This window comes from Desmodus rotundus, chromosome 9 (assembly GCF_022682495.2).
Source record: "Desmodus rotundus isolate HL8 chromosome 9, HLdesRot8A.1, whole genome shotgun sequence".
In the NCBI taxonomy this organism is placed as follows: Eukaryota; Metazoa; Chordata; class Mammalia; order Chiroptera; family Phyllostomidae; genus Desmodus; species Desmodus rotundus.
In genome coordinates this window covers 103,445,742-103,470,975 of record NC_071395.1, presented here as the reverse complement: position 1 = coordinate 103,470,975, position 25,234 = coordinate 103,445,742, and the positions used below count along the sequence as shown (strand labels likewise).

General features: G+C 58.7%; 1 protein-coding gene across 13 annotated transcripts in view; it reads left to right on the top strand.

Moving 5' to 3' along the window:
- The first annotated feature begins 1,321 nt into the window (after positions 1-1,321).
- The window catches only part of SRCIN1 (SRC kinase signaling inhibitor 1), a 69,079-nt gene continuing 45,166 nt past the window's right edge, over positions 1,322-25,234 (top strand). For 8 of the 13 annotated variants that reach the window (XR_008425139.1, XM_053911293.1, XM_053911292.1 and 5 more), the window contains exons 1-2: positions 2,356-2,730; positions 10,993-11,055. Coding sequence is in view for 11 of the 13 variants with exons in the window: in XM_053911293.1 (XP_053767268.1) it covers positions 2,607-2,730; positions 10,993-11,055 (187 nt within the window). In the remaining 2 variants the exon portion in view is untranslated. Of the gene's footprint in view, positions 1,587-2,355; positions 2,731-10,992; positions 11,056-25,234 lie in introns of those variants that run through there. The other 5 variants (XM_053911295.2, XM_053911294.2, XM_071219374.1 and 2 more) reach the window with 5 other exon arrangements.

Genomic DNA, 25,234 nt, shown 5'->3' with positions numbered 1-25,234 from the left:
TTACTGCAGCTGGAGGTTAATCTCTAAGGGGCATCAGGGACTTGCCCCTAGCCAGGCATGTGGCTGGCTCAGGGGCAGGCATGGGGGCGGGCAGGAAAGTGGGAGAGCCTAGAATAAGCCTGCAACTGGGTAGAACAGGAAGTGGGGAAACCGGTTTGTCATTTGGGCCTCTTGGGGTGGGGTCTCCTCTGCTGCCTCTCTGCCTGCCTGCCACTCTGCCTGGCTGACTATAGGGAAGAGATGTAATGTGCCCCTTCCTTGCTCATCTGAGCTGGCTTTGGGGATATAGACTAAAGAAAAGGGGCAGGGGACTTAGCCCACCTCCCCCTCCCCAAGAGAAGCTTAGGAGAGAAGAAACAGGACAGAAAACGTGAGGGACAGAGGGAACAAGCAACCAGGACAGGAGAAGGGGTCAGTGCTGGTCTCAGCTGGAGGAGTCTGTGGATTCCACAGGCAGGCCAAGGTAAGAGTAAGGTGACTGTGGGACTAACGGAGAGAGTGGGAGTAAAGTGGGGGTGCAACAGTGCTGGCCTCTGCAGGCTGAGGTGGTGGTGGCAATGGCGTCGCCAAGCAAAGTGTAAGAGGGGGCAGGAGCTGAAGCGCCCTCCTTTTGGGGTCTGGCTTGAAAGATGATATTACAGCAGATGCCTGCAGGAGGGGCCGCAACCAGAGCTGGGGGCTAGGAGACAGCCCAGCAGGGGGCGCCGGGGGACCGGGTCCCAGTGACTGAGCCGTGTCTAAGGATGGGTGGGGGTGGGGGACGTATGAGAGCAGAAGCCGAGCAGGGTCCAGACTTTGCCTGCATAGGGCGGCTGTGGCTTTCGGAGGTCACCTTGGCTAAAGAGTGCCCCCGCCAGTCCCGCCGCCCCCCCTTGCCTCCCTGTCTCGTCCTTTCCCGAATGCTTCTCCATCCCAAGGCGCGCGGGGGCTTGGAGACCGAGAAGTCCCCAGTCCTGGCGGTGCAGCCCCTCCCCAGAGGCCGTTTCCAGGCCTGGGGTATTTGATTCTAGAGCGACGAGAGGATAGCTTGGGGAGGGAGAAGCAGGTGGAAAGAGGAGGGGAGCGTGAGCGCGCCCCTTCCCCCGGCCCCGTTGCTCGCCGCGGGATCGCGCTGCTCCTGGGCGCGAGGCACCGCGCCCCCTCCCCTCGCAGCTCCAGCCACCCTCGGCGGCCCTTTGTACGTTCCGGCCACACGCCCGTGCCCGCGCCGCGCGCGCTCCCGTCCGCAGTGACACACCCGCGCCAGTTCGCGCGCGCGTTCACACACACACACACACACACACACACACACTCGCTCTCTCACACTCGGTGACACGCCCGCGCGCGCGCGCGCACCCACACGCCCGGCCGCCGGCGCCCTCCCAGCTGGTCCACCCCGGCGGGGCCCGCGCCCCCGGCCTGCCCGCTTGGCACCGCGCTCCGGGGCTGGGGCCGAGCAAGGAGCCCGCGAGGCAGCAAGAGGGCGAGCGCCAGGCCGGCCGGCCCGGGGCCCCCGTCCCCCGCGCCCCGCCCGATGGGGAACGCTCCGTCCCAAGGCATGTCCCTGTCTCTCTCCTCCCTAATGTGCCTCCATGCTTAAGTGGAAGGTATTTCTGTTTTCTTTGTGTGTTTTCCCCTCGGCCGGGGGCGGGGGCGGCGGCCGGGTCCGGGAGGCGGCGGCCCGAGGGGCGAGGGATGCTCCGGGAGCAGGTGTATGGGGGGTAGGGGACCGCGGCGCGCCCAGCTTGGGAGAAGGACACTGGCGAGCGGAGTGCCGGGACCCGAGAGGGGTTCAGGAATTGGCGAGGCTGGAGACCGGGTTGGGAGGGCCTAGTAATGCCGGGGGAGCGGGCCCAAGGGTTTAAAATTTGAAGGGGTATGTGTGGAGGGGTGGGAAGAAGAGGAAGGTGGATGGATGGTGAGGACAGTGGGTGAGGGGAGTGGAACATCCGAGGCGGAGGAAGAGGAGGATGAAGGAGGAGGCGAAGGGGATGGAGAAGTGGGGGGGACATCAAAGGTCTCTCCCAGAGGTCCAAGAATGGGGTGCACGCACTTGGGGGGTGGTGGTAGGCGCTTTGAGCCAGTCCCCCGGGGAAGGAAGAGGATGACTGCATTCTGGGGTTGGCTGTGTTGCCAGGATACAAGTCTGTATTCCCCACCCCACACCCCCATCACCTCGAGGCCCCAGCCCTGGAGACCTCGGAGCCTAGGTAGCAGTTGCAGAAACTGGGGACCCGCTCCCAGCTCAGCTGGTGGGGAGGGAGGGGCCACGAGAGGGAGGGGTTGGGGAGGGGCTATTTGATCTTAAGCCCTCCCCCTGGAGAGGGCAAGGGAAGGGCGCCCCCAGCTGGGCAGAGCGTCTAGGGTTAGTGAAGAGTTAGGGACTGCTGGAGGCTGATGGGCAGAGGGAGGGGCTGGAGACGGGACGCCCCTGGCTCCCTCCCTCCTCCCACGCACCCCCCTGCTACGTCAGAAGCTCCCGGACCAGCTCTGAGTCCTGTCGGTGGGGGCAGCAGGATGCTAGTGGAAGCAGAGGGGGCCGGCCGGGTGCCTCCGCAGCTCGGCTGGCAGAGCCCAGCGCGGTGTGTGCGGCTACTGGTGCAAGCACCCCCGCCCCACCCTTCCCCATGCAGCCCTGGCAGTGCCTCCGGCGCTTTGCCCTGGCCTGGTGGGAGAGGACAGCTGAGGGCAGCTCCCGATCTCCCAGGGAGGAGGCTGGACCGAAGGACCCTGGGGGCCGAAGGGAGCCAGGTGAGCAGGAACAGGGATTGTGCAAGGAGGGGATCCTGGATTGTCTTTTCCTCTCCCCAAATACTATGCAACCAGGTCTTGCAGCCCCCAACTTTAAGGGAAGTGGTCCCCTGAGCTGAGGTTCCTGGATGAAGCCTTTCAGAAGATGTTGGAGCACTGTTGTTTTGGAAAACAGATGAAGGCTGGGAATGGGGGGTAGCCGACCAGACTTCCAGGCTGGTGGGTCTGAATGTTTCTTGATTCGGGGTTTGAGCCCTTTGGTGGGGGTGGAATTCTGGATATATTGGTCTGGGTGACCTTGAGACAGCTGCTTTGCTGTCTCTGTGCCTCAGTTTCCCTCACTCCCTTTTGTGTCTCTTGTTGATCTTAAAGAATTGATGATGCATTTGGTAGAGACTGTCACTGCGAAATAATGAGACTGGCTCTGTCATTACTGATGGCAGCTGTGATGGTGGAGGTTTCTGGCGAGGCTGTGCGTTTGGACGATGTGGAGGGCAGCTGTGGTTTACGTGTGAGGGTCTTTGCTGTTTCTGGTCAGTGTTGGGGCCACTGTGGGCAAGGGTCAGGGCCCAACACGCACACAGGGAAGAAGGCTCCAGGCGAGCTGAGAGTTGTTGAGGCAGAGATTTTGCTCATGGGCTGGTGCACAAGCAAGGGATGGGGGTGAGGGCATGGGCTAGGGGGGCACATAAGGAGGGGGGTCCCGAGAATAAGATCACTCCAACCCAGACTGCCTGGCACCCAGGCACCACTGGCAGCGAGTGTAAAGGCTTCGTTCTGGCTTCCTGCCACCCCGCCTTGGGGACAAGAGGGTCTTTGTCCAGTGCCCCCCTAGCCCTGGTTCTTCCGCCCTTACCATGATGGCCGGTTATCATGATAACCCTCGGGGCTGGGCTGGAGACCTGGCTGCCCCATGTGCTCTGGGGATCTGGAAGAAGTGACTGTGGTCCTCAGGCGGTGCTGAGCGGTAAGGGGGTGCTCTCAGGGGAAGGGTCTCTGGGCGTGAGACCTGCCCCCACCCCAGGCTTTCTGCTCGCCTTGTTGCCTCATGTGGGGACTCTGGGGTCTTCATGGCCTGATTCCCGCTGGGCTGAAGGTTTCTTAAAGATGTGCAGGGAACGGGGCTGGTGCTGGGATGCAGATTCTCAGGTGCTCTTTCTCTCTTCCTCTCTCTCTCTCTCTCTCTGGCCAGGGACCCACCCTGGAAAAAGGGTTTAATTAGAACCATTGATTCCTTCTTTGGCTTTGGGCATTGATCTCAATGGTGTGGTCAGAGCTGGCAGAGTGGGGGTGGTGGCACGGCTGCCATCTGCCCAATGCCAGCCCTGGCTTTCTCTGACAAAACCCAAGTTTAGGAGGGAGAGGATTTTTTGAAGTACCAGGTCTATTTTAGACCCCCCCACCCCGGCCACCCCCCACTCCAGGTTAGGTCTTGGGGAAAGAAGACAGATGGGGTTGAGGATCTGAATGGACAGAGCTGAAGTGTGAGGATCTTCCTGAGCTGTGGGCCCGAGGCTTAGGAACAGAGGGGCAGCTGTGGTTGGGAGGGGTTCGGCAAGGGGGAGTCAGGAGGGGCAGGCAGAGAATTCAGGGGAAGGATCTGGGGGAAGAATCTAGGGCTTGCCACAAAAGCTTTTCTTTCGAGGAATCCCAAGCACTTATCTCCTCCAAGCCCTGGCAAGGAGATCCTATTTCTTCCTTCGTTTGTGTCCTCGAGGCCCAGAGAGGGACAGAGACTGCCTCTGAGGCCCAGCGGCCCTGGGTCTGGCCTCTGAGCCTGGCCTGGCTAAGGGGACCCTGCCTAGGCACGGGGGCTGAGGGTGAAGCCCCTGGCAGCCTCAGATCTGGGCTCTGGGCTTGGTGGGAGTTGGGGGGCTCACTGTGCCCCTCAAGCCCTGGCTGCCTGCTGTGGGCGGGGCAGCGCAGGTGCAGGCTTCAGGGAGCCACTGAGATGCTCTTTGAAGATTCCCTTGTTGACTTCCTAGGGCCCATTCGAGCAGAGATAATAAAAATCTGGCTGTCAGCGGGTTTGAGGGCTGCACTTGCTTCCCCTTCTTTCATTCCCAGCTCTGAAAAGCGGAGATGAAGGCTTTGGATTTGGCTAGGAAGCTGGTTTGTTCGCCCCTGAGGGAGGGAGGGAGGAAAGGAGGGGAGGAGTGGTGGGAGGGAGGTAAAGAGGGAGGATGGGAGGCAGAGGAGGGAGGACTGATTTCCTGGCAGCCTGGGGAGTCGCTGGGGAGGTGGGCAGAGGGGCAAGGGCATGGTCCCCAACTCCTGCCAGACAGCCCCAGGCCCCGGTGGGGTTCCTGTGCCCCACATCCAGGCTCCAGCTTTGTCCTTCAGTGCCTCAGTTCCGGAGAGCCCTCCCCTCTCTCCTCCCCTGCACCCTTCTGTGCCCCTCAGTCTCCCCACTCCCTTCCTCGTGACCTCCCCTCCCTCTGCCCCTGTTTCTCCTGCTCTGCCTTTCATGCTCTCTCGCCCTTGTCTCCCCCTCTGCTCCTCAGTCTCCTCTTGCCTCTTGCTGTCTGCCCCCTCCCATCTGTCTGTCTTCCTCCCCCAGCCTAGGTCCTGCTTTCTAGGACTGTCTGGAAGGTGGAGAAGCCAAGTTGGGGGGGGTGCCGGGGGGAGGGCAGCCTCAGCCAAGGAAGGGACGGGCCTGGGTTTATTATGGTCTGTCAGGTGCCATGGTCATCAGAGTCCCCGCGGAAGGGAGCTGCTGAGCACTTAGGGATGTGCCTGTGTAGTCAGGGTGTCACTCCTCTCCCCGCTCCACCACAGGCACCTTGCCCTGACATTGGGCTTCAGCCACTCCAGTTCTGCCGCCTTCCACTGCTGCTGGACTGCCGGAAAACAATGCCCCGGCCTCTGGCCCCTCTGCCCACTGCCCCAGTCATCACTGCCCACTGTTCCCCTCCCACACACTACACCATCTCCAGGCTCAGAGGCAGGAAGGCGGGCACTCTGACAGGCCTTCCTGGAACCCCATCTAGGCCCCGTACCCCCTTTGCCATCTTGGAAACCCCCCATATGAAAGACAAGACAGTTATGGAAAGAGCACTGGACTGAGAAAAGACCTTCCTCGGTGCCCAAATGTCCAAATGACCTTGAGCAAGTCCCTTCCTAGTGGGACCTCTTTTCCTCACCTGTTACAGGAGGAGGTATGGGCTGGATCATCCCCAAGGTCTCTTCTGACATTCCACCCATGTTGTGTCTCTCTTCTGGATGATTTGCATATGCTTTGCATATATTAATGATGTCTGCTTGAAGGGGGAGGGTGCCACCCACAGGGACCAGAGTCCCACCCACCATTCCCATTCCCTTTGCCCATTGGCCCACGCTTTCCCTGCGTGAATCTCCCAACGGTGGAAGCTGAGGCCTGAGCATTCCCTGGAGAGGTGAGTCCAGCCTCCCTGTGTTCCAGCCATGCTGGAGGCAGGATGGGGGGAAAGCCCTAGTGACAGGGACCCCTGCCCTCATCCCTTTTGCTCCAAAAGGTCCAAACACGGAAGCCAAGTGGTGTGTGAATCCACTAACGTCGCCCGTGGCTACCATAGGGGGTGTGGAACCCCATGAAGCTAGCGGAGGGGCTTAGGCATCTCCTTCCTGCACCAGGAGGCCTGAGGACGCGAGGAGCTGGAGTAGGTTTAACAGTTCCTCCTCTGGCTTCAGCTCCCACCCACAGCCAGGGCATGTCCTGCCGCCTTGCGCCTCTGCCCGCTTCTGCTCAGCCCCCAGGGCTCTGGGTGTGTGTGGTTGGAACTTGGACCTGAGAGATGGTCACTGAAGGAGAACTAGATCTTTCCATCTCTGGGTCCTGCCTAGTCAACACACTAAAGGTGAGGTCCCATGCCCCGTGCAAGGGTCACAGACATCACCAGGGAGTACCTACTGCTCTCAGTTCTGCCCCACCTCCATTGGCCCAGACTGATCTCCTGAGGACTGCCCCTGGGGCCTCCCCACACCCACCACCTGGCACGTGCTCTGTCTATCCCTGGCACAGGCCAGTGCTCTGATCCCAGCCCCTAGTCCTGCCCCAGTTCCCTTCACTCCCATAATGCCCGTCACATGGGGCAAGACAGGTAAAGGTAAAGGTTGGCACCTGGAGAAGATATTGTGGGGCCACTGAGTAATGGCGGGAATTTCTGAAGGCGAGCAAAAATGCCCTCCACCACCAAGGAGACTGGGCCTGAGGAAATGCAGCAAGAGGGATCAAGGTTAGATTTATTCATAGGGAGGGACTGTCCCAGGGGAAGATTAGTTTCTGGCCATGGAATTGTCGTGAAAATTAAGTGAAATAATAGATGAAAATGTCCAGCACGTTGCCTGACACATAACAAACACTCAAGAACTCTGAGATTTAGGATTTTACAGGGGATGAGGAGTAGGAAGGACCATTCCCAGAAGAGTGGTTTCTACCACACGCAGGCTGCCGATCCCCCACCACACCCCTGCCCCACACACACGCTGGGCTCAGGGCCAAGCTGTCCTGATACACCCTGCCCTCACCCTCTCTGCTGCTGGGGAAACCGAGTGTTTGGAGGCCGGGAAGCCTGTTCTTCTCCCCCTCCCCCATCTTTGCACAGGACAGCTTGAGAGAAAGCAGGCCCACGCTGCAGCAGAAGGGATAGAGGTTACACAGGAAGAACCTCCCGGTGGTGGTGGTGTGCAAAGGGTGGCTGTGGGAAGGGTGGCCGCTGCAGGGCGGGGAACTCTGGTGGTGTTCTCTGCATCTTTTACCTCAGTGAGAGGTGTGCATAAGCATGAGTGGGTTAGGTGCAGGGAGCTGGTTGGCTGGCCTGTGAGATGGCCTGAGGAGCTTGGAAGGTCCAGTTTAACTTGTGGCTGTTGTGGTCGGCAGAGTTCAGGGGGCCATGATGGAGGGGTTCAGAGCCGCTGGGGGGGAAGGGGGACCGGGGAGTCATTCTTTGACTCAAGGACAGAGAAGTGAAGGACAATGTAAAGAGAAAGGACTGCACTGGTGTCAGCTTGTCTACCTCTTCTACTGCTGTGTGACCCGGGGCACGTTATCTGCCCCCTCTGGTCTTCGAGGTCCTTGACGTGAGAAGAGAGGGTGGAACTAGAGCATCTCTAAGGCCCCTTCCAGCTGCCATAGGCTCTGCCCACCTCCTCTCCCCTGAGATAATGCATGCCTGTCCTCACAGACAGAGGGAAGGATATTTCCCAGCTCCAGCGAAACCAGGAAAAGTGGAGATTTGGCCCAAGAGAATACTGGCACGTGCCCACGCATGTGAGTGCACACACCTTACCAACAGGCTCTCCTGTCCCAAAGGCATACCTTGTTCAAATCTGTCCCCTCAGCCTGGAGGATAGATAAAGGAGTGGCTATAGGGTTCAGCTATCATGTAAATCCTGAGCTCCTTTCCCTCCCACTCCTGCAGAACTACCTTGCCACATTCCATTCCAGCCAGGGATTAAAATCCAGTCCATGTTTTCATCCACCGAGGCACCTCCAGCTGGTGGCTCATCTCCCGGACAACCTTTCCCTGGTTCCTGGTAGCCTCAGCCACTTGGCCCAGTTGCCTGCATGTCCCGGTGTGGAGCAAGACTGGGAAGCAGTTGGGTTTTCAGATGCCTGTCCTCCACACCTCTGCAAATATCCTTATGCTTGGACACTGGCTTCTTTTTCACCCCAGCCACAGAGCATGCTAGAGACCCGGACCCAAGGGCACACAAGGGGATGGCTGGGGCAAGCCCAGAGACCCCACAGAGAGGGCCTAGCTAGAGAGGTTTGTACAGAGCATAGGAGGTGGAGTGGAGTGTTCCACAACCCCCCAGGATGTGTGATAATTGCAGACACAGGAGGCATCTGTAGCATCACCCCAGGCACTGACATCTGCCTCATTGGGGAAGAATTAACGATCCCAGCTCATTGGGAGGCATTCTGAGGCTCACTGAAGCCCTTGCAGCCTTGCCTAGCCTCTCTGCCTGCTCTCCGGGGCTGGTCCTTGCCTACTCTGTCCCTGCTCTGTGGCCAGGCTGGGCTGATGAACCCCCATTCTTGTCCCAGCCTCCTAAGTTGGAAGGTAGGGCTCTGAGGGAAAGTGAGGGCTCTTAGGAAATAGCCAAGAGTAGGGAGAATAGATAGGATGCTGTTTTGCTTGCTGGTCAAGAACTCAGGTTCTGGAGTCAGACAGGTCTGGGCTCGAATCCCGGCATTAACCTGCTGTGTGATTTCAGGCAAATACTTCGTCTCTCTGAAGCTCAGTGTTCTCATCCGTAAATTGGGACTGGTAACAGCGGTTTCCACACTGGGTGGGTACCAGGGTTCAATGGAGTCATACAGGCTGAGTTCCTGGCACATCATAAGCCTTCGATAAATAGTCATTTCTTTGCCTTCATCATCCTCTTCTCTAGCCAATTGCATGATTGAATGGGAGACCATTCTCCCTGGAGGAAGGGGCTTACGTGAGAAAACCTCTTTCATCTTTTCTCACACCCAGATTTGGGTTTTCGATCTCAGCCTCTCTGGGGCTGGACCCCTGGAGCTGCCACTTAAGGCTGGTGGTGGAAAGGAAGCTGGCCCTCCTGGGTCCTCACTCCCCCTACCCTGTGACCCTCTGTCCATGCCCCATCCCCCAACCCAGTGCCTCACCCAGGAAGCCACCTGGGCCAGGCATGTCCGTGAGCATCCCTGATTTCTCCTCCTAGCCAATGTCCCAACATCTGGATGCGACAGTTGTCTCTCCCTGGGATGCCTGCGTCGTGGGTAATCGGTGAGAAAACTGGAACTGTGAGACTGGCAGGGGGCTCTGCGAGCACTTGCAGCCAGACGTGATGTGGGTATGGATGGCTCTGAGCCAGCCCAGTGAGGGCAGTGTCCGAGAGGTGCCGGGGCCACAGTGTCTCCAGGCAGGAAGGGTCTTGAGGCTGCGTGCCCCAGGATGTAGCCCCCACCCTCCCTATGGAGCATGCATTCCAAGATCCCCAGTGGATGCCTGAGACTTCAGACAGTACCAACCCTACATATATTACGTTTTTTTCCCACTTATACATACCTATGATAAAGTTTCATTTATAATTAGTTACAGTTAGAGATTAGCCATAATCACTAATAATAAAATAGAACAATATACTGTGATAAAAGCTATGAGAGTGACTGTAGGGTCATTGTTAAGTAAAATAAGGGTCACCTGAGCACAAGCACTGGGGCACGGTGGCAGCGGATCTAGTGAGCCAGACGGCCACTAACTGGTGGGACCCCCGAAAAACTAGATAAAGGGATGATTCAACGTCTTAGGTGGGACGGAGCAGGAAGGTGCGAGATTTCATCATGCAATCTAGGATGCCTCACAATTTAACACTCATGAGTTGTGTATTTCTGGAATTTTCCACGGAATATTTTTGGACTGCAGTTGACCAGGGGTAACCGAAACTGCAGAAAATGAAACTGCGCATAAAGGGTGACTATTGCAGCCCCGGGGAGAGAGCGCAGTGAGAAGGGCTTCCCTGCCGGGCCGGGGGAGGGGGTGGAGGAGGCAGCCAGGACTGACGGCTGAGGGACGGCAGTTTGAGGGCTGGTGAGTGCAGAGCAGGAGTGAGAAGCAGGGCCGTGGGCAACTTGGGGCAGGGGCGCCCTTTCCCTGCAGGGCCCCTGCCCCAGTGCGAGTGTGTGGATGCTTGCTGGGTGCGGAATGTCTGTTTCCTCTGCTGCAGTCAGGGGAGGGGGCCTTCCTGGGCGGTAGGAGCTGATCCGAGTAGAGGGGGGGGGCTCTTGGCTGGAAGAGGGCAGAGCAACGGTGGCAGTCCCCTCCGACTCTGAACTCACCCACCTTCCTGAAATGGGTGACAGGTTTGGGAGGCAGACGAGCCCTCCAAGGTGCTGTCATTTAGGATCTTGTACGGGCACCCCAAGAAAGAGTCTGCCCTGTTTCTGGGAAGAGAACCAGGTTTATAGGCTGTCTGTCCTGGGGACCTCATTCTGGGGACCCCATGTTCTCTGTGTTGTCCTGCTGTCTGTCCTCCTGTCTGTCTCCCACCAGTGTCTCTGCCCCTTCAGTCCCTGTTCTTCCTCCAACACCCCATGGCCAGCCTGCCTGTCCCCGAGCCCCCAATGACTGCCCAATGGACAGCTCCTAAGGCTCTGCCTTGCTGTCCCTGTCCCCTCCTCCCCCATGGCCCAAGGCCCCTGCCCAGGCCAGCCCACTTTGGGAGCCCTGCCCCAGCCCCTTCCTCTCTCCAATGCCTCTTCCCCAGCTCTGGGCATTCATTCACGACTTTCCTCCTTTCCTGTCCCTTACCCAGGGCTCCAGCGTGCAGCGGGAGGGAAGCCTCCAGGACTCTGTTCCCTCTGTTTAAAGTCTCCAGGTTGGTAAGCCAGGAGGGAGGCCTCCCCCACCATTCCACTCCCACTGCTCCTCAACCAGATGCCCCTCCCCAGCCTAGAGGGCCAGAAATGGGGGAGGGGGCCGTCCCTGGTGGGCCCAGACCTTTGCCAGGGGAGGGAACGGCAGAGACCTGACTCTGGGGAGGGCACCTGGCCTGGCAGAGAATGTGTCTGCCTGCATGGGTGTGCATGTGAGTTAGCGTGCGTGCGCAAGCCGTGTGCATGTACGTGTGTGCTGGCGGCAGAGCTTCCATGTAACGGGGGAGGGTGGAGGAGACAGGAGCCTTCTGCTGAGGGGACTGGTGGCCTTGGGGGAGGGGACCCTTCTCATGGGGGGAAAGAAGTCCATGATTCAGCCGTGGCAAGAAGGTGGCGGATGGGAGAAGATGGGGCCACATCCAACCTCAGTACAGCTTTGTTTATAGGCCCTTGCAAACCTGAGATCTCATTTCATTTGTTCAGCCGTTTGTCCACTCCTTCATGTAGGCATCCACTCGCTCATTCAGAAAAGATTTATTGAATGCCTCCTCCGTGCCGGTCCCTGGGCTGGGCTCAGAGTCCGACAGTGACCGGGACAGGTGGACCAGTAGAGCTTAGGGGGTTGTCTCATTTGCTGGCTGTGGGGCCTGGGGCTGGCGCCTGGCCAGCTGACTGTAGCATGCCTGCCCATCCCAGGGCCGTGCCTCCGTGTCCATTGCTGTCCCTGTCCTCTGCTTCTCTCTCTGCTGGCAGCTGCTCCATACTTTATGTCCTGGTAGAGTGACCCTTGGCCCAATGGCACCCCTTTCGTACTGTGCTCCTCCAAGCAAGCAGTGACCAAGGCCCCCCACCAAGTCCCTGGTGACCCTGGGGACTATGGGAAGCATTGTGGGGCCAGGGCTGAGGCCACTTCAGAGGGCCTCAGGGAGCCCGGGCTGGGGGAGAAAAAATGGGCAGGGCACCTACCCTGACTTCTGTGCCCCGGACCAGCAACCTGGGGTTCTGACTTGAGAGTCAGCCTGACCTGGGTTCCCCAGCTCATTTACGCTGCTCTCTAGCTGTGCAGCCTGGGACAAACCACTTTCCCTTTCTGAGCCTCCACGTTCTTGCTGGCAAGATGGTGCAAGAACACCTATCAAGCATGTTGTTAAGAGAAAAGGAACAGCAGTAGCTGGTCCAGGGCCTGGACCACAGTAGGGGCTGCCCAACTGCTGGTTCCCTTTCTGTCCCCACTCCTGCCCCTGCCCTGTTCTGGGCTTGGGCAGACTGTCCCCTGGGTACTGTCTGGGTACTGCCCCTGCCCCCACCTTGCGGGAGGGGCTGCAGAATCCCGGTCTTGGCTGCTTGGGCCTCCGTGTCCTCTAGCCCTCCTCCAGCTCCCTGAAGGATGCTCTGGCCCCAATCCGGGCAGGCAGCCTGGGGAGGCAGCTCTCGCTGCCACTGTGGCTGCCGCCGCCTGGATGGCTTTTTAATAACTTAGCTCGGAGACAAAATGCAGAGCGCTCGTTTGTCTGCCTCTTAATTAAAATTACCGTTTTCCTAAAAGAGCTACAGCGCTGCTCCCTTCCCTCCCCCACCCTCCGCTGTTGCCAGGAGAAGGCAGGGGTGACCAGAGATTGCAGTCCTTCCTCCCTGCCCTGTCCTGGTCTTGAAGGCTGCCTCTGCCTTCCCCACACAGATGGCAAAGGTCCCGAGGAGTGGGCTCAGGGGCAGAGAACGGGTTGGGGGGGCAGGGAGCCTGAATGCTCCCCTCTTTCACTCACCCCCTTCTGGAATACTTGCAGAGGCAGGGAGCTCGATGCCTTTCAAGACCTATTTTCTGCATCCATAAAGAGGGGGAGCAACCCCATCCTGCTTTAAACCCAGAGTGGAGTGAGGTGTGGGTGGGCTTGGAAAAGCGCCGTGTGGGGTTGTTGGGGTGATACTTGGGGTGGGGGTGGGGAGGAGTCAGGGAGGTGGGCACAGTGGGGCCAGCGCCTTAATGTTGACTCGGCTGCCTTAGAAGAGACCTCCGAGCTCCCTCTGTGGGCTCTGAGAGAGAAGGGCTGGGGGCGGAGGGCTGGCAAGGAAAGGGGCCTCATTTAGTTGTTGCTGAGTTGGGGGGGCGGGGAGTCATCCCTGATAATAATGCAAATAGTAACGACCCATAATGTATGAGGCATGTGTGCTGCATTAAGCCCCGTCTATGTGTTAATTCATGTTCTCCTCACAACTGTCCTGTGAGCTCCATGCTCTTGTCTCCCTTCAGGGGAGGAGCCAGGCCAGAGGGGATAGGTAACACGCTCAAGGTCACACAGATACCCCACGATGGCAGCCTCAGCCCCTCCCCCTCCTTCTGTCTGGCCTTCTGAGCCCTCCGCGTCCTTAGGCAGCGTCTCCACCCCCCACACTGTGGGCAGAGGGGCGCCCTTTGCCTCACTTCCTCGCTCGCGCGGGCAGGGTTCCCCTGTGGTTCAGGCCGCTGAAGCCGAACTCTGAGGTCCATCGCTGTCCTCCTCCCCAACCCCATTCCTGGCTCCGTCCCTGGGGGATTCAGGGGTGGGGGCAGGGTGGGGAGGGGAGTGGAGGTTAGAGAGTTCCTGTTTGCAGACCTCCTTTTGGTTCTAACGGAGTTCTACCCCACCTGGGGGAAAAAGACCCAGGAGGACAGGGCAGTGACTCAGTGGCTTAGCTGTGGCAGCTGCTTGGTTGTGAGACAAGGGGAGGTGGTTGTATAGCATAGCTCCGCCAATAAGACCACCTAGGAAAACACTCTGGAAGGTTCTGGAGAAACAGGAGGGGCTGAAGCCTGGGGCCTGGAGGTCTAACACCAGGAGGGACGCCCTGAGACATCTTTGACTCCATCAGCTTCCCATAGGCTGAGCCTTTCCCTCCCTGAGCCTTCGCTTCTGTGATTCTTCTTCCAGGAGCACCTCTTCCTGTCACCTCCCAGCCCTGCCCTCCCTTAGCCAGCGCCTCCCTGAAGCGCCCCTCCCCGGCCGCCTCCGATGGGCCCCTCTGAACTCCCACGTACGGTCAAATCTCTCGTGGCCATTGGTTCTGGACATGACAGCCTACCAGTCCACTTTTCCTCTTGGGGGCAGCAAGCTCGGTGCCTTAAGGTGTAGGACATGGGGAAGCAGGGGGGGAGGACAATAGGGGACCACGGGGACTGCAGTGAGGAGAAGAGCACAGGGGCTCCTTAAAGGCACTAAAACCACAAGAGAACAAAACAAAACGCCTCCAGCCAAACAAGATGCTTGTGTCTCAATGTGGCCTGCATGCGATTCTCGCTAAACTGTGATTAATTTATCTTGGCATCCTCACAGTGCCCAGCGCATAGTGTATATGTACTAATTGTTTGCTGAGTGAATATGTGATCGATCGTACATGTGCCAGGCACTGCACTAGATACTTTACATATTTATTTCTTCCCATCTTCCGAAAGCAGACACCGGTTTTCCCATTTTGCTGTTGAGGAAACTGATGGCCAGAGAAGTAAAATGATTTGTTCAAGGTCACCTGTACGAGAAGTGGCCAAGGCAAGATATGAGCCTTGGCTTGCTGTGTCCTTCCCGCTCTGTTTGGCCATGGGTGTGTGTACATGTGACACATGACACATGCATTTGCCCACCCTGGGTAACAGGGAGGCTGGTGGCCTCGCAGCTGACATGCATTGCATGCCTTGTGGGTAGGCAGGGTTGAAGGAAATGAGGGCCACAGAGGCAGGGAGGGAGTCGGCACCCCTCACTCCAGTGCACCCCTCCTCCCTCAGCTTCCGATCCATCCCAGCAGCCTGGGGATGGCAGCGTGGTGACAGGTGCCGAGCGGCGGAGATAACAGCATTGCTGATCCCCCGTAATTACTGCCTGATGAGACGCCAGAATTAGCCACTGTGCAAGCATGGGATCCAGACACACAGTTAGGGCGCAGTTAGGGGAGCTGCTAGGAGTGGGGGAGCCTCTCATTCTAGGCCTGGGGCCCTGTGGCTGCAGGGCAGGGTCAGCACCAGGAGAAGGAAGTAGGCTGGCAGGGAGGAAGCACTGTGTGGTTAATATGCATCAGATATTATCTTGTGGGCTGTGGTTTTCCAGTCCTCAGAGTGTGGCTGGGCTATACCCCTGAGATGTCTGGCTGCTGGACAGGGCCTCCAGGGCCTCAGGCCACGAACCGGAGAATTACAAGCAAAGCAGCCTGCGCACTCAGACTCCTGGGCACACCCTTCGGTGCCTAGAGCTTGGATCTGCCTCGCTGGGGCTGTGAGGGACATCGTTGTTGGGAAGAAGCTAAGACCTAGAGCAATCACCCAAGCAAGGTCAGGCGCTGGGGGCAGATGGAAGTGCCTGGAAGGAGCGGGCAGGTTCAGCTGACCTTGCCGGGAGAGTCACCCATCCCAGGCAGGAGGAATGTAGTTGGCCTTGAGGCCTGAGGTCAGGGGAGGCCTGAGAGTGAGGAGCAGGAGGCAGAGAAGGGACGTTCTGGTCCCAGAGAGGGCTGCATGTGCCCTGGGCATTTCTTTTCCCTGGCAGATATGCTGGGGGCAGGAGGAAGGCTGGGGTGGATGGAAACTGAAAGGAGTCATTTGGGCTGCTCAGACCTCATCTGAACCATTGGAGTAGTTCTGAAGGCCACCAGCCGAGAGGGGTGGTGACAACATGGAGCTCACCCAACGGAGGGCGGTGCGGATGGCTGGGGAGGGGCAGTAGCCAGGCCACACAGAGAATGACCGAGGTGTTGGCGCAGGAAAGAGCATTTGGGTTCAGGTCCCTCTGTCCTCCACCAAAGGAAGAAGTTGTGTCCCTGGGTCCCTGTGAGAGCCATGGACACAGACTCTGGATATAAGGAAGGAGGAGCCCCACAAGATGGACGTAATGGGGTCTCTGTTCTTGGAGGTGCCCAAGCCCTGGTGGCATGGCGTCCCTGAAACAGCGAGGACTTGTAGTTCCCCTGTCTCGGCACAGCCTGTGGCAGGGGCTGGGAAGACTCTGCATGCAGCGCAGGTGTGAGAAGAGGGCTGGGGAAGGGTAGGTGCCCCAGAGGTTCTTTCAGGACTGTGCCACCCAGTCCCTGCCTGGGCTTTGGTGGCCCTGGGGCAGCTCTGCTCCCTGCCCCTCCTCTGGCTTCTCAGCAGTGCCCTGGGGAAGAGTCCCTCTGGCTCTTTCAGACCTCGAAGAGGATGGGGTGGAGGGTCTCCATCTTCTCTGGGGAGGAGAGCCGAGGGAGTGCTCCCTTCTCAGGGAGCTGGATAGATGAAAGAGACGCAAGGGGCTCGGGCCTGATGACTCGGACGAAGACTCAGGGATGCCTTGGAGGCAGAATCAGCATCTTCCTCAGGAGCAGCAGAGTGTAGGGAAACAAGGAGGATCTGGGCTGAGGACCCCTGCCATTGAGATCAGGCTCAACTTTGACTTTGGACAAGTCACTCCTTCCTGAACCTCCGCTTCCTCACCTGTAGAATGGGGGAGAACAACCACCCACGGTGACTCTGAGAATTGAGTGATATTGGCTGGAGGAGCCCTTGTAGACAGACTGCCATGACTGGGGTGGGGGGAGGGTGGGTCGGGTCTTTTGCAGATAGATGGATGGGGAAACTGTTTATTGCTCCCCTGCCTCCCAGCCTGTGCTCCGCCTTCCTGGATCCTGGGAAGGTTCTGGTTGGACAACAACAGGGAGAACTTCCGAGATGTGCCCCTGGTATCTGGTCAGGTTTCCCAGGTCAGCCTGCACCCGGTGGTTGGCAGAAAACTCGCTGAGTCTCCTGCCTTCTCCGAGCTCCAGGCTGTCTTCCTCCTGCTTCCTCCAGTCTCTCATGGTACTAATCTTGACATCTACGTTCTTGGTTGGCTTGCTGGGCAGTAGAGTAATTCACATAAGAGAGGGCTGAGCCCTGTCTTCCATCCTGCGGCAGCAGTGGGTGGAAGCAGGTCAGAGGCCCCCGGCCCCGCCCTGGTCAGGAGGCTGAGCACCTGCAGAGGCAGGTCTCGGGCTGGGTGCCCAGGCCCGAGAGGAGCATCTCAGCCCTTGGCGTTGCCTTGTTGTTGAACATCGGCCAGAATGGAGTGGCCTTGAGGTCACTAGGCGCATCCATCCGTTTCAAGACAGAATGTAAGCACTTCCGCAAGGGAAGTCTGACGTTGACAAAGCAGGAGAGGGGCCAAGGAAGTCGCCTTCCTGAGTGGGTGCAGCTGGATTCAGGGTGGGCAGGTGGGGTCCCTGCTGTCTTGTACTGAGAGCTGGAGATGCGCCGACCTGGCACTTGACAGGGTTCCCACATGCACTGCAGTCTGTCAGGGGGTCTTAACTGTACGTGACGTGTGTGTGTGCACATGGCACCTTGTCGGTCCTTGTGGCATCTGAGACGGCAGAGAGGTGAGTCAGGGTGGCATCTGTGCAGCAACCCCAGTCCTGCCCAGGCCCAGGTGTGCCCCTCTGCGTGTCGATGCCTGTGGGGGCTGCAGGTGAGGCAGTCTGTGACTGTGCGTATGTAGGCGAGCTTGTGCTGGGCACGTGGGTACGCGCCACAGTGCCCAAGTGTGACGATAGAAGTGTGAGCGAGCAGAAGTATGAGCCACTGAGCATGTGCCTGGACTCTGGGGGCAGCAGGACTCCGATCATGCTGGTGACCGAGGGAGCTGCCTGGGTGCCGGCAGAGAAAAGACCTCCTCGAGAGAGCCTGAGCCTGTGAGGGGTGGTGGCGCTGAGCAGGCTGCGAAGGGGTCTGGCCGGGCTGAGGCTTCTGCCCGACGTTTCCCAGGCCCCGGGTGATTACTGGACAAACCTCCCTGTGGTGAGGTGGGGTGATGGGTGTGGCTTCTCCCCCTCACTCCCAACAGATTGGGGTCTCCTCTCATGAGAACCAGATGCCTCCCTTTGGGCAGGCTTTAGGGGCACAGTAAAGGTCCCTTGCCCACACCCACTGCCCTGGCCTTAGCACCCTGAGGTTGGACCACCCCTTGGGAGAGAAGTCTCTCTGGCAGCCTCTTTGGAGTGGTGGCAGGGCTGGGAGGACGGACGGGCGCCTACCTCCCTGTCTCCCCACCCCTTGTGTTTGCGCCTTTCCTTCCTCCAGGCCTGGGTTCCTCTCTGCTGCCTCTCCAAGGGGGTGTGCCGCTGACAGGGCACCCCCCCCCCCAGCGTGATGGTGGACGTACCATGCGTGAGTCAGCCATACCATGCAGGGGCGCCGTGGGGGCATGTGCCAGAGCCACTTCCAGCTTTCCCAGCAAAGGCTTCAGACCTTGGAGTCTGACAGGGTCCCCTCTGCATCTCTGCCCCTCCTTTCTCGGGGACGCCAATTAGCCAGGTCTTCATTAGTAGCTACAAATCAAAACCCTACAGCCCTGGCTCTGATAACATTCTGATGACAGTTGAGTGAAGGCAATCAGGCAGTTGGGGAGGTCAGGAAGGGACTGGCCCCACCCCACTCCCTGGGCTGGCGCCTCTGTGCGGTGCACGACCCCTGTGCTGTCGGAGTGTTGCAAGCTATGAAAACGAAAACGAAAACAAATGAGAGGCCCGACACACACAGACACACTCGTCAGTGGCGGAGCAGGTTTGAAAGGAGCTTTCTCACCTCCCCCGATACAGTGATTTTTGGAATGCCATAGCCTTGCTGGGTAGGGGGACTGGGGTGCAGGGAGAAGAGGAATTGTCTACCTGAAATTCTGGCCAAGGGGCAGGCTTGTTGGCTATTTTGCAAGGAGGGGGGTCAGGACACTACACAGGGACCCTAATTTCTGAGTGGTGAGCTTCCTGCTGGCTGGGGTGGGCACATGGGGGTGTGGCTGGGCTGTGACCCACAGCTCTTCCTTCTTTGGGGCCCAACGGTCTGTGGCACATTTTCCACCTCACTGCTGACTCTTCCTAAGGAGGTTGTTAGGCTGTGCCCTCCGGGGGCCTGCTGCCTAGAGAGGGGCCCCTTGACAGTTGCTTTCTGGGAAGTGGCCTAGTGGGTGGAAAAATCCTTGTCCCTGGGTGCTGGGACACCTGGGTTCTCTTCTGGTTCTGCCTCCAGCTCCTGTATGACCCGGTCAGGTCTGCTCTCTGTGTCTGGGCGTCCTTCCTGTGAAAGACTTTTAGCTGGAGGGAGAGCAGAGCATGGCGTTCAAGATGGAGAGAGAGGCGAGCAGAACAGTCTTGAGACATCACTCTTCCCAGCCTCCGATTTGAGAGCTGAGGGGTTAGAGGGCCACTGTGCTGTGTCTCCTGGAGACTGGGGAGTAGGGGGACAGGGGCAGCAGGGACTGCACTGCCATGCAGAGCCAGGGCCTCTGGCAGAGATGGTGCTGAGGCTAAGCCTCACTCCTGAGCTGGCCTATGGGTCTCCTCACCTCTCTCAGGTCTGTCCTGCAAGACCCCAGTCTGGCTGGGGTGGCACCTCTGTCATCAAAGATGCCCTCGTCTGAGGGAACTTCCAATCGGATGAGGTGAACAGGGGCCTACCCTATGGCTCCTCAGGGAGGAGGCACCGGCCCCGCCCTGAGCGACTGCTTCCACTGTGGGGAGACAAGGCTCTGCCTGGGTGAGCCCTAGTCTGATGGGGGAAGCATGGGCCCCGCCCTGGGGGTGGCCCCTCTGAGCAAGCAGGCAGAATCAGCTGGAGGAGTCAGCCTAGGGATGGGTGAGAAGGAAGTGCCGGCTGAGGCAGCATCTGGCTGGGACAGTGTCCACCTCTCCCCTAGGGCACTCAACACCTGCCCCCCTCAAATTCTCTCTCCCTGGGGAAAGCCCCATGAGACCCAGCCCTCTTCCCGGCACCACCCGCCCCCCCCCAACCCCCACAGGCCATGCAACAGCTCCTCCAAGGTAGGTGAGCTCTCCCGCCCTCAGCCCTGACAACGTCCTTTAATTAGATTCCAACTCGTTTACCAACTAAGTGGCCTTCTGTGGGTTTTAAATCTGTGCAAATTGGTTTGTATTTTTCTGCCTGCGTGAAGCTGTGACTGGCAGTGCCCTGCACTCTCCCCTGCCCCCTGGCTCCTTCTGGGCTCTGCTGTCCTGGTCCCACAGCCCACCTGAGCCTAGATGTCCAGCTTCCCTGGGGGCTGGGGGGTAGCAGGGCCCCCTGGCCACAGGGGGGAAGAGGGTCGTGGGCCATAGTCCCAGTCTTCCTCTTCCCTCATCACTCAACCTCCCTGGTCCTCAGTTTCCCTTGCTGTACTGCGAGGAGAACCTGCCTGCCCCAGGCCCTCCACCCTGGCGCCGTAGATTAGTGCTGGGCACTGGGGAGGGGGCATCACGTGTGTCACCAGTCAAGGCTCACCCTGCTTCTGACACCCTTTCGCCTCGCCTGCCTTCCCCCCACCACTGCAGTGCCCAGGTAGTGGTCCCTCTTGGGGGGAAATGGGTTCCATCTGACCTCTTCCCACTTCTCTGCCCTCCCTCTCACACTTCAGGGAGGGAGGGGAGCTGGCCTTCCCTGGGGACCCAGTGATGACAACTTGCCTGGCCTTGCCCCTGCCTCCTCAGTGTCCCTGCTGTCAGTCACCAGGAAGTCACCTTTATTGTCTAACCATCTCCTCCATGCTTTTAAGTCAGCTCCCTTTCCTCCCAGGCCTCCCTGCCGTGGGTCCCCCCTTCCTCGTCCTCTGTCTTCCCTTCCAGCCCACACAGGCTCCCCTGAGGTGGCTGACATTCAGGGGAGGTGGTGCTGGGTTGGTGGGGAGTGTGCAAACATGGGGGGCAGGTGTGGGGGTCCCTGGCACCCCTCTGTGACAGGAGCTGGACATGAAGCCCTTCCCTAATTCTCAGTCCAGCGGCCTCTTCCTCTCTGATTGCCCTCCCCCACGGTCCGCCCCTACCTCTGCGGCTCTGGTTGGAGCGACAGGGAGGCTCAACAGGGCGCTGGGCATTAGCAGTTTGGGGGGATATTACACAGGAATGTTTACAGAAAGGCAATTGCCCGGAAAATGACTTTGGTTACTGTGGTATGGGGCGGAAGAGACAGTCGTAGAAAACAGACTTGAGTGGGCTTCTGCTCCAAGGACAAACGGGTGGAGGGGTGTGGGCACGCAAGGAGCCCAGAACCGGGGCACCCAAAGGCAGACAGACCTATGCCTTCACAGGGGGTCAGGCAGGGGATGATCCCCTCACCTGATCCAGGTACCCAGAATCTCTGCCAGTCTGGACCTTTGGACTCTGGCCTCTGACCTCCCAGGAAGGTATACGTCATGACTTGTTGCAGGTGCCGGCAGGATGAAGTTGTCAGGCACAATCAATGGTGGCAGTCGCCTCCGGGCTCCTCCTGGGTGCTCTGGGCTCCGCTGGCTTTGGCTGCAGACAGTGGGACTGGGGGGGCCTTGAGCTGCAAGTGTGCGTGCTTGGGCAAGGCACTGTGCGGTCTGAGCCGGGCCTCCCCGCTCCCGTAATCCCCACACACCCCTCCCCCTGCTCTGCCTGCGGCCTTGTTGTGATCTAGTCAGGCCCTGTGGGCTTCCTGAGCTAGTGCCTAGCCCCCACCTCTGCCCAGGTAGGGACGCACCTGTGAGGCCTCTCGAGCTCCCCAAGGGAGGGACCTTGACCAGCCTCCCCGTCTCCAGGGAGAGGGAGACAAGGACCTGAACTCCAGGTCCTGAGCTGCTTGGGGCCCTCACAACAGGGCCCCAGAATCCTTTTCTCTCTCCAGTAGCTTGTGGCTTCGCTCTTCCCTATCTGTCCTCCCTCTCTCTTCTTCCCTCTCCCTCCCCCTCTCTTCTCCCCACTCTCTTCCTTTGAAGATGATGTCATGTGTGAACATTGCCCATGGGCAGCCAGAGTAAATGGTGACATCTGGGTAAATATGCCAGGTGGGGATGGGCTTGATGGCTTACCAGACGGTGTCACTAAAACTTAGGGAATCTTAATTCTCATCATGAGTTACAGTGATCTCATGTAAAAGAATGCAGTGGAGGATAAAAATAAATCAGGCTCATAAATAAACGTGGAATTTGCAATTGGTGGAACAAATAACAATGTCGCCCTCTTCCTAAGCATCTGTGCCTTTATCTGTCGCTGGCCACTAGGGGGAGCCCACCTCCTCCCGGTCGCCCTTGCCTTGGTGACGTTCCCTTCCCCACTGCCCAGGCTGGGAGGGCTGAGCTGAGGGTGACCAGAGTGCCCCTTCCCCACCCTTCCCTTCCCCTTATTCTGAGCTGGGTTTCACCAGTCCCAGGCATCTTCCCTGTAGTTTGAATCTCTGACTCAAAAATGTATGGTTGGCTTTGCATACTGGGGGTCCTTGGAGAGAGGGCCAATCCGCAGCCCCAACTTATTTCTCAGGCTGCCCCTACCCCCATCCCTCAGAGGCCTTCAGTCTCAACAGTCTGCCCCTTCCCCAGTGTACCCCACCTCTGCTCCCCTTCCAGGGCCTCCCAAATCTTCCCCTTCCCTCAGAGCTCCCTGCCTCTGCCTCTCCGCCCAAGTCCTTCATTCCTCTGTCCCTGCCACAGCAGAACCCAGGAGGACACAGTAGAGCCCTGCTTACCCTCTCAAGGCCTCCTTGCCCCCCACCCCAGCAGATCCCTGCCCAGGTGGCTCCCTCACTGCCCCCTGCCATTCAGCAGGAAGCATTCATCTGCCCAGGGCCGTGATTCCCAAGCCGGCTGCTTGCTGGATTGGAATCAATCTCCCAGACTTTCCACTGGGCTGCTCAGTCCAGGGAGGGTCAGGGAGGCCGAGAGGACTCGGGGGTGGCTGGAGCATGCTCCGGGGTAGTGAAATGGGAAGACTGTCCTACTAAGGCTCAACAGCTCTGTGCCAGGAATGTCTTTAATTCAAAACGCTGTACGTTCCCCTAAATTGTCTTGCCTGCTCCTCACTCGGTGCCCTGGGGCAGGGTTTAGGTTAACACTCCCATTGTACAGACTAGTGCCTTTAGGCTCCAGAGGGAGAGGATTGTAGGCAGACGGGATGAGTAAATGAACGGCTAACCCAGGGTCCCTCAGGGAAGGAGCTGACTCCACACCCGGGGTGTCCCTGGCCTGGCTTTTTTCCTAGCAGCATTCTGACCGGTGGCAACGAGACAAATTCGCGCCTGAGCCCTGGAGCTCCCATGGGCCTCCTTCTCCTAGGGGTGACAGGGTGGCCCCCTAACCCAGAAGTGCAGGCCTGTCCTCCCAGGCCACTGTGGCCCTGCAGAAAAGAGGAGGAAATGCACAGGGCAGGGAGCTAGGACCCTGAGTTATGCAGGGGCCTCACCTCTTCACCAGCCTAGTTTCTCTTTGTCAAATAAAGCCAAGGATCTGAAAGGTTCTCAAACAGACTCTAAAGCTTTTCAAATCAAAGTCCCTCCTCCCCCGGCCCCCTGAGACAGCTGTTGTACCCCGACTCCTCCCCTCTCTCTGACACTCCCCGGAACCCAGCTTCTGTCTCGTCCCTGACCCTTCCCTCTACCAAGGCCTGGGCACCGGAGGGGCGAGTCCTGACCTGGAGGAGGCAGGGAGTATCTCGTCCTTGCTCACTCTCTGCTCAGGCCTGCACGGCAGCCCCTCTCCACCACTGCTGCCCACGCGACAGTTTTAGGACGGCAGTCACCAACAGGGCTGCGTGCGAACACACAGCCCCTGTCCCCACGACTGCTTCCCCTCTGCCCTGCCTGCTCTAGTAGCCTGGACCCCGCCCTGCCAGCCCGGCCTCGGCCCCTTGAGTCAACCTGGGAGAGCCTGGGTGACCCTGGACCTGTCCCTGACTGTCTCAGGCGGGTACAGTTTGTCCCACCCCAGACACCCTGAGGTCCCTCTCAGGTGCCAGGGAAGGAAGTGCTGACAGGGAGGGTAGCGCTGGGAGGGCCGAGGAGACCTGGAGACCTGTCCCAATTGATGCACCTCTGTGTGTGCAGAGCTCTGGGAGGGCTCGACAAGCCTGGCTGTCTGGCGTGAGGGCAAGGTCCCTCTGGCTCGGCAGGGCTGAGCCAGGCTCTAGAGCTGGGGCTCCAGCAGCAAGGCCATGGGCAGAGTCCGCCCCTGCCTGGGCAGTGAGAAGGCTGCGGGGTGTCCCGGCTCCGTGGCCACAGCTCCTCAAGGGTAGCTACTGGGTCCCCGTGAAGATGGCCCCAGGGTTCCCAGCCTCACTCGGTCGGGAGCCAGCTTCATGAATTTCGTCTCTGTCGGGGAGCCTTCTCATGGGATTAACTGGGTCTGTGTTTTGTTAGCTCACGTTGAACTTACTTATATTTACTTGAGCCCTGACTGGTGTGGCTCAGTTGGTTTGGACATTGTCCCACAAAGTGAAAGATTGCCGGTTCAATTCGAAGTCAGGGCACGTGTATAGGTTGTGGGTTGGGGCCTCGGTCGAGGTGCAGAGGCAACCGATCGATGTTTCTCTTCTCTTTCTCCCTCCCTTTGCTTCTCTCTGAATGAATGAATGAATGAAAGAATGAGTGAATAAATAAATTTATTTGAAAGGAAGCCTTATCTCTCTGCCACCCCAAGGAATGACATCCATGAAATCAGTGGTTGGACCTACGAGTTCGGGCCTTTCTAATCCTTGTGAAAATAAAGATATAACTATTAAACTATTAAAAAACGCTTCTCCCAAAGTGTTCTCTGTACTTCTGGACCTCACTTTGGAAGCACAACAGAGGGTGGTGACCGTGGTGAGAGGGACAGATGCCTGGTGGGACAAGGAGGGAGAGACCCCAGGCCCAGGGCCAGGGGAGGCAACAAGTAAACGAGGAAGAGTGCCTAGTGCGGGGTGGCGGGCCAGGGTTGGGGTGACATCAGTGTTCCATCAATAAACAATTGTCACCTTTCAGAAAAGTGTGGTGGGAGGGGGTGGGGAGAACCTAATAGGTATTGGGGTCAGATCTGGCCTCTGCCACTCACTGTGGCTTTGGACATGTCACTGGACTTCTCTGACGTTGGTGGCCCCATCTCTGAAATGGGGCCACCAAGGGACCCTTGGCAGCTGCAGAATTCTGTGTGCACACAAGCAGTTTTTCCCTTGGTCCTGGAGGGAGAGGCTGGGCCCTCCTGGGCTCTGCCCCCCCACATCTACACACCTCAGCCATAGCCCAGTGAGGGGTGTGTGGGGGGGGCGAGGGGTGGCTTTTCCTCAAAAGTGGCTACATTTCCACTTTCCTGCTCAGGTAGACAGGAGGTGACTGGTGGATGTGTGGAGAGGGGGCTGGCGAGGGGCTGTGCTGGATGGAACCTGGCTGGGTCCCAGAATCTCAGCCTCCTCCTCTTTTGCCCCAGTTGGCCCTGCGAGTCAGCCCCTGTGTGTGGG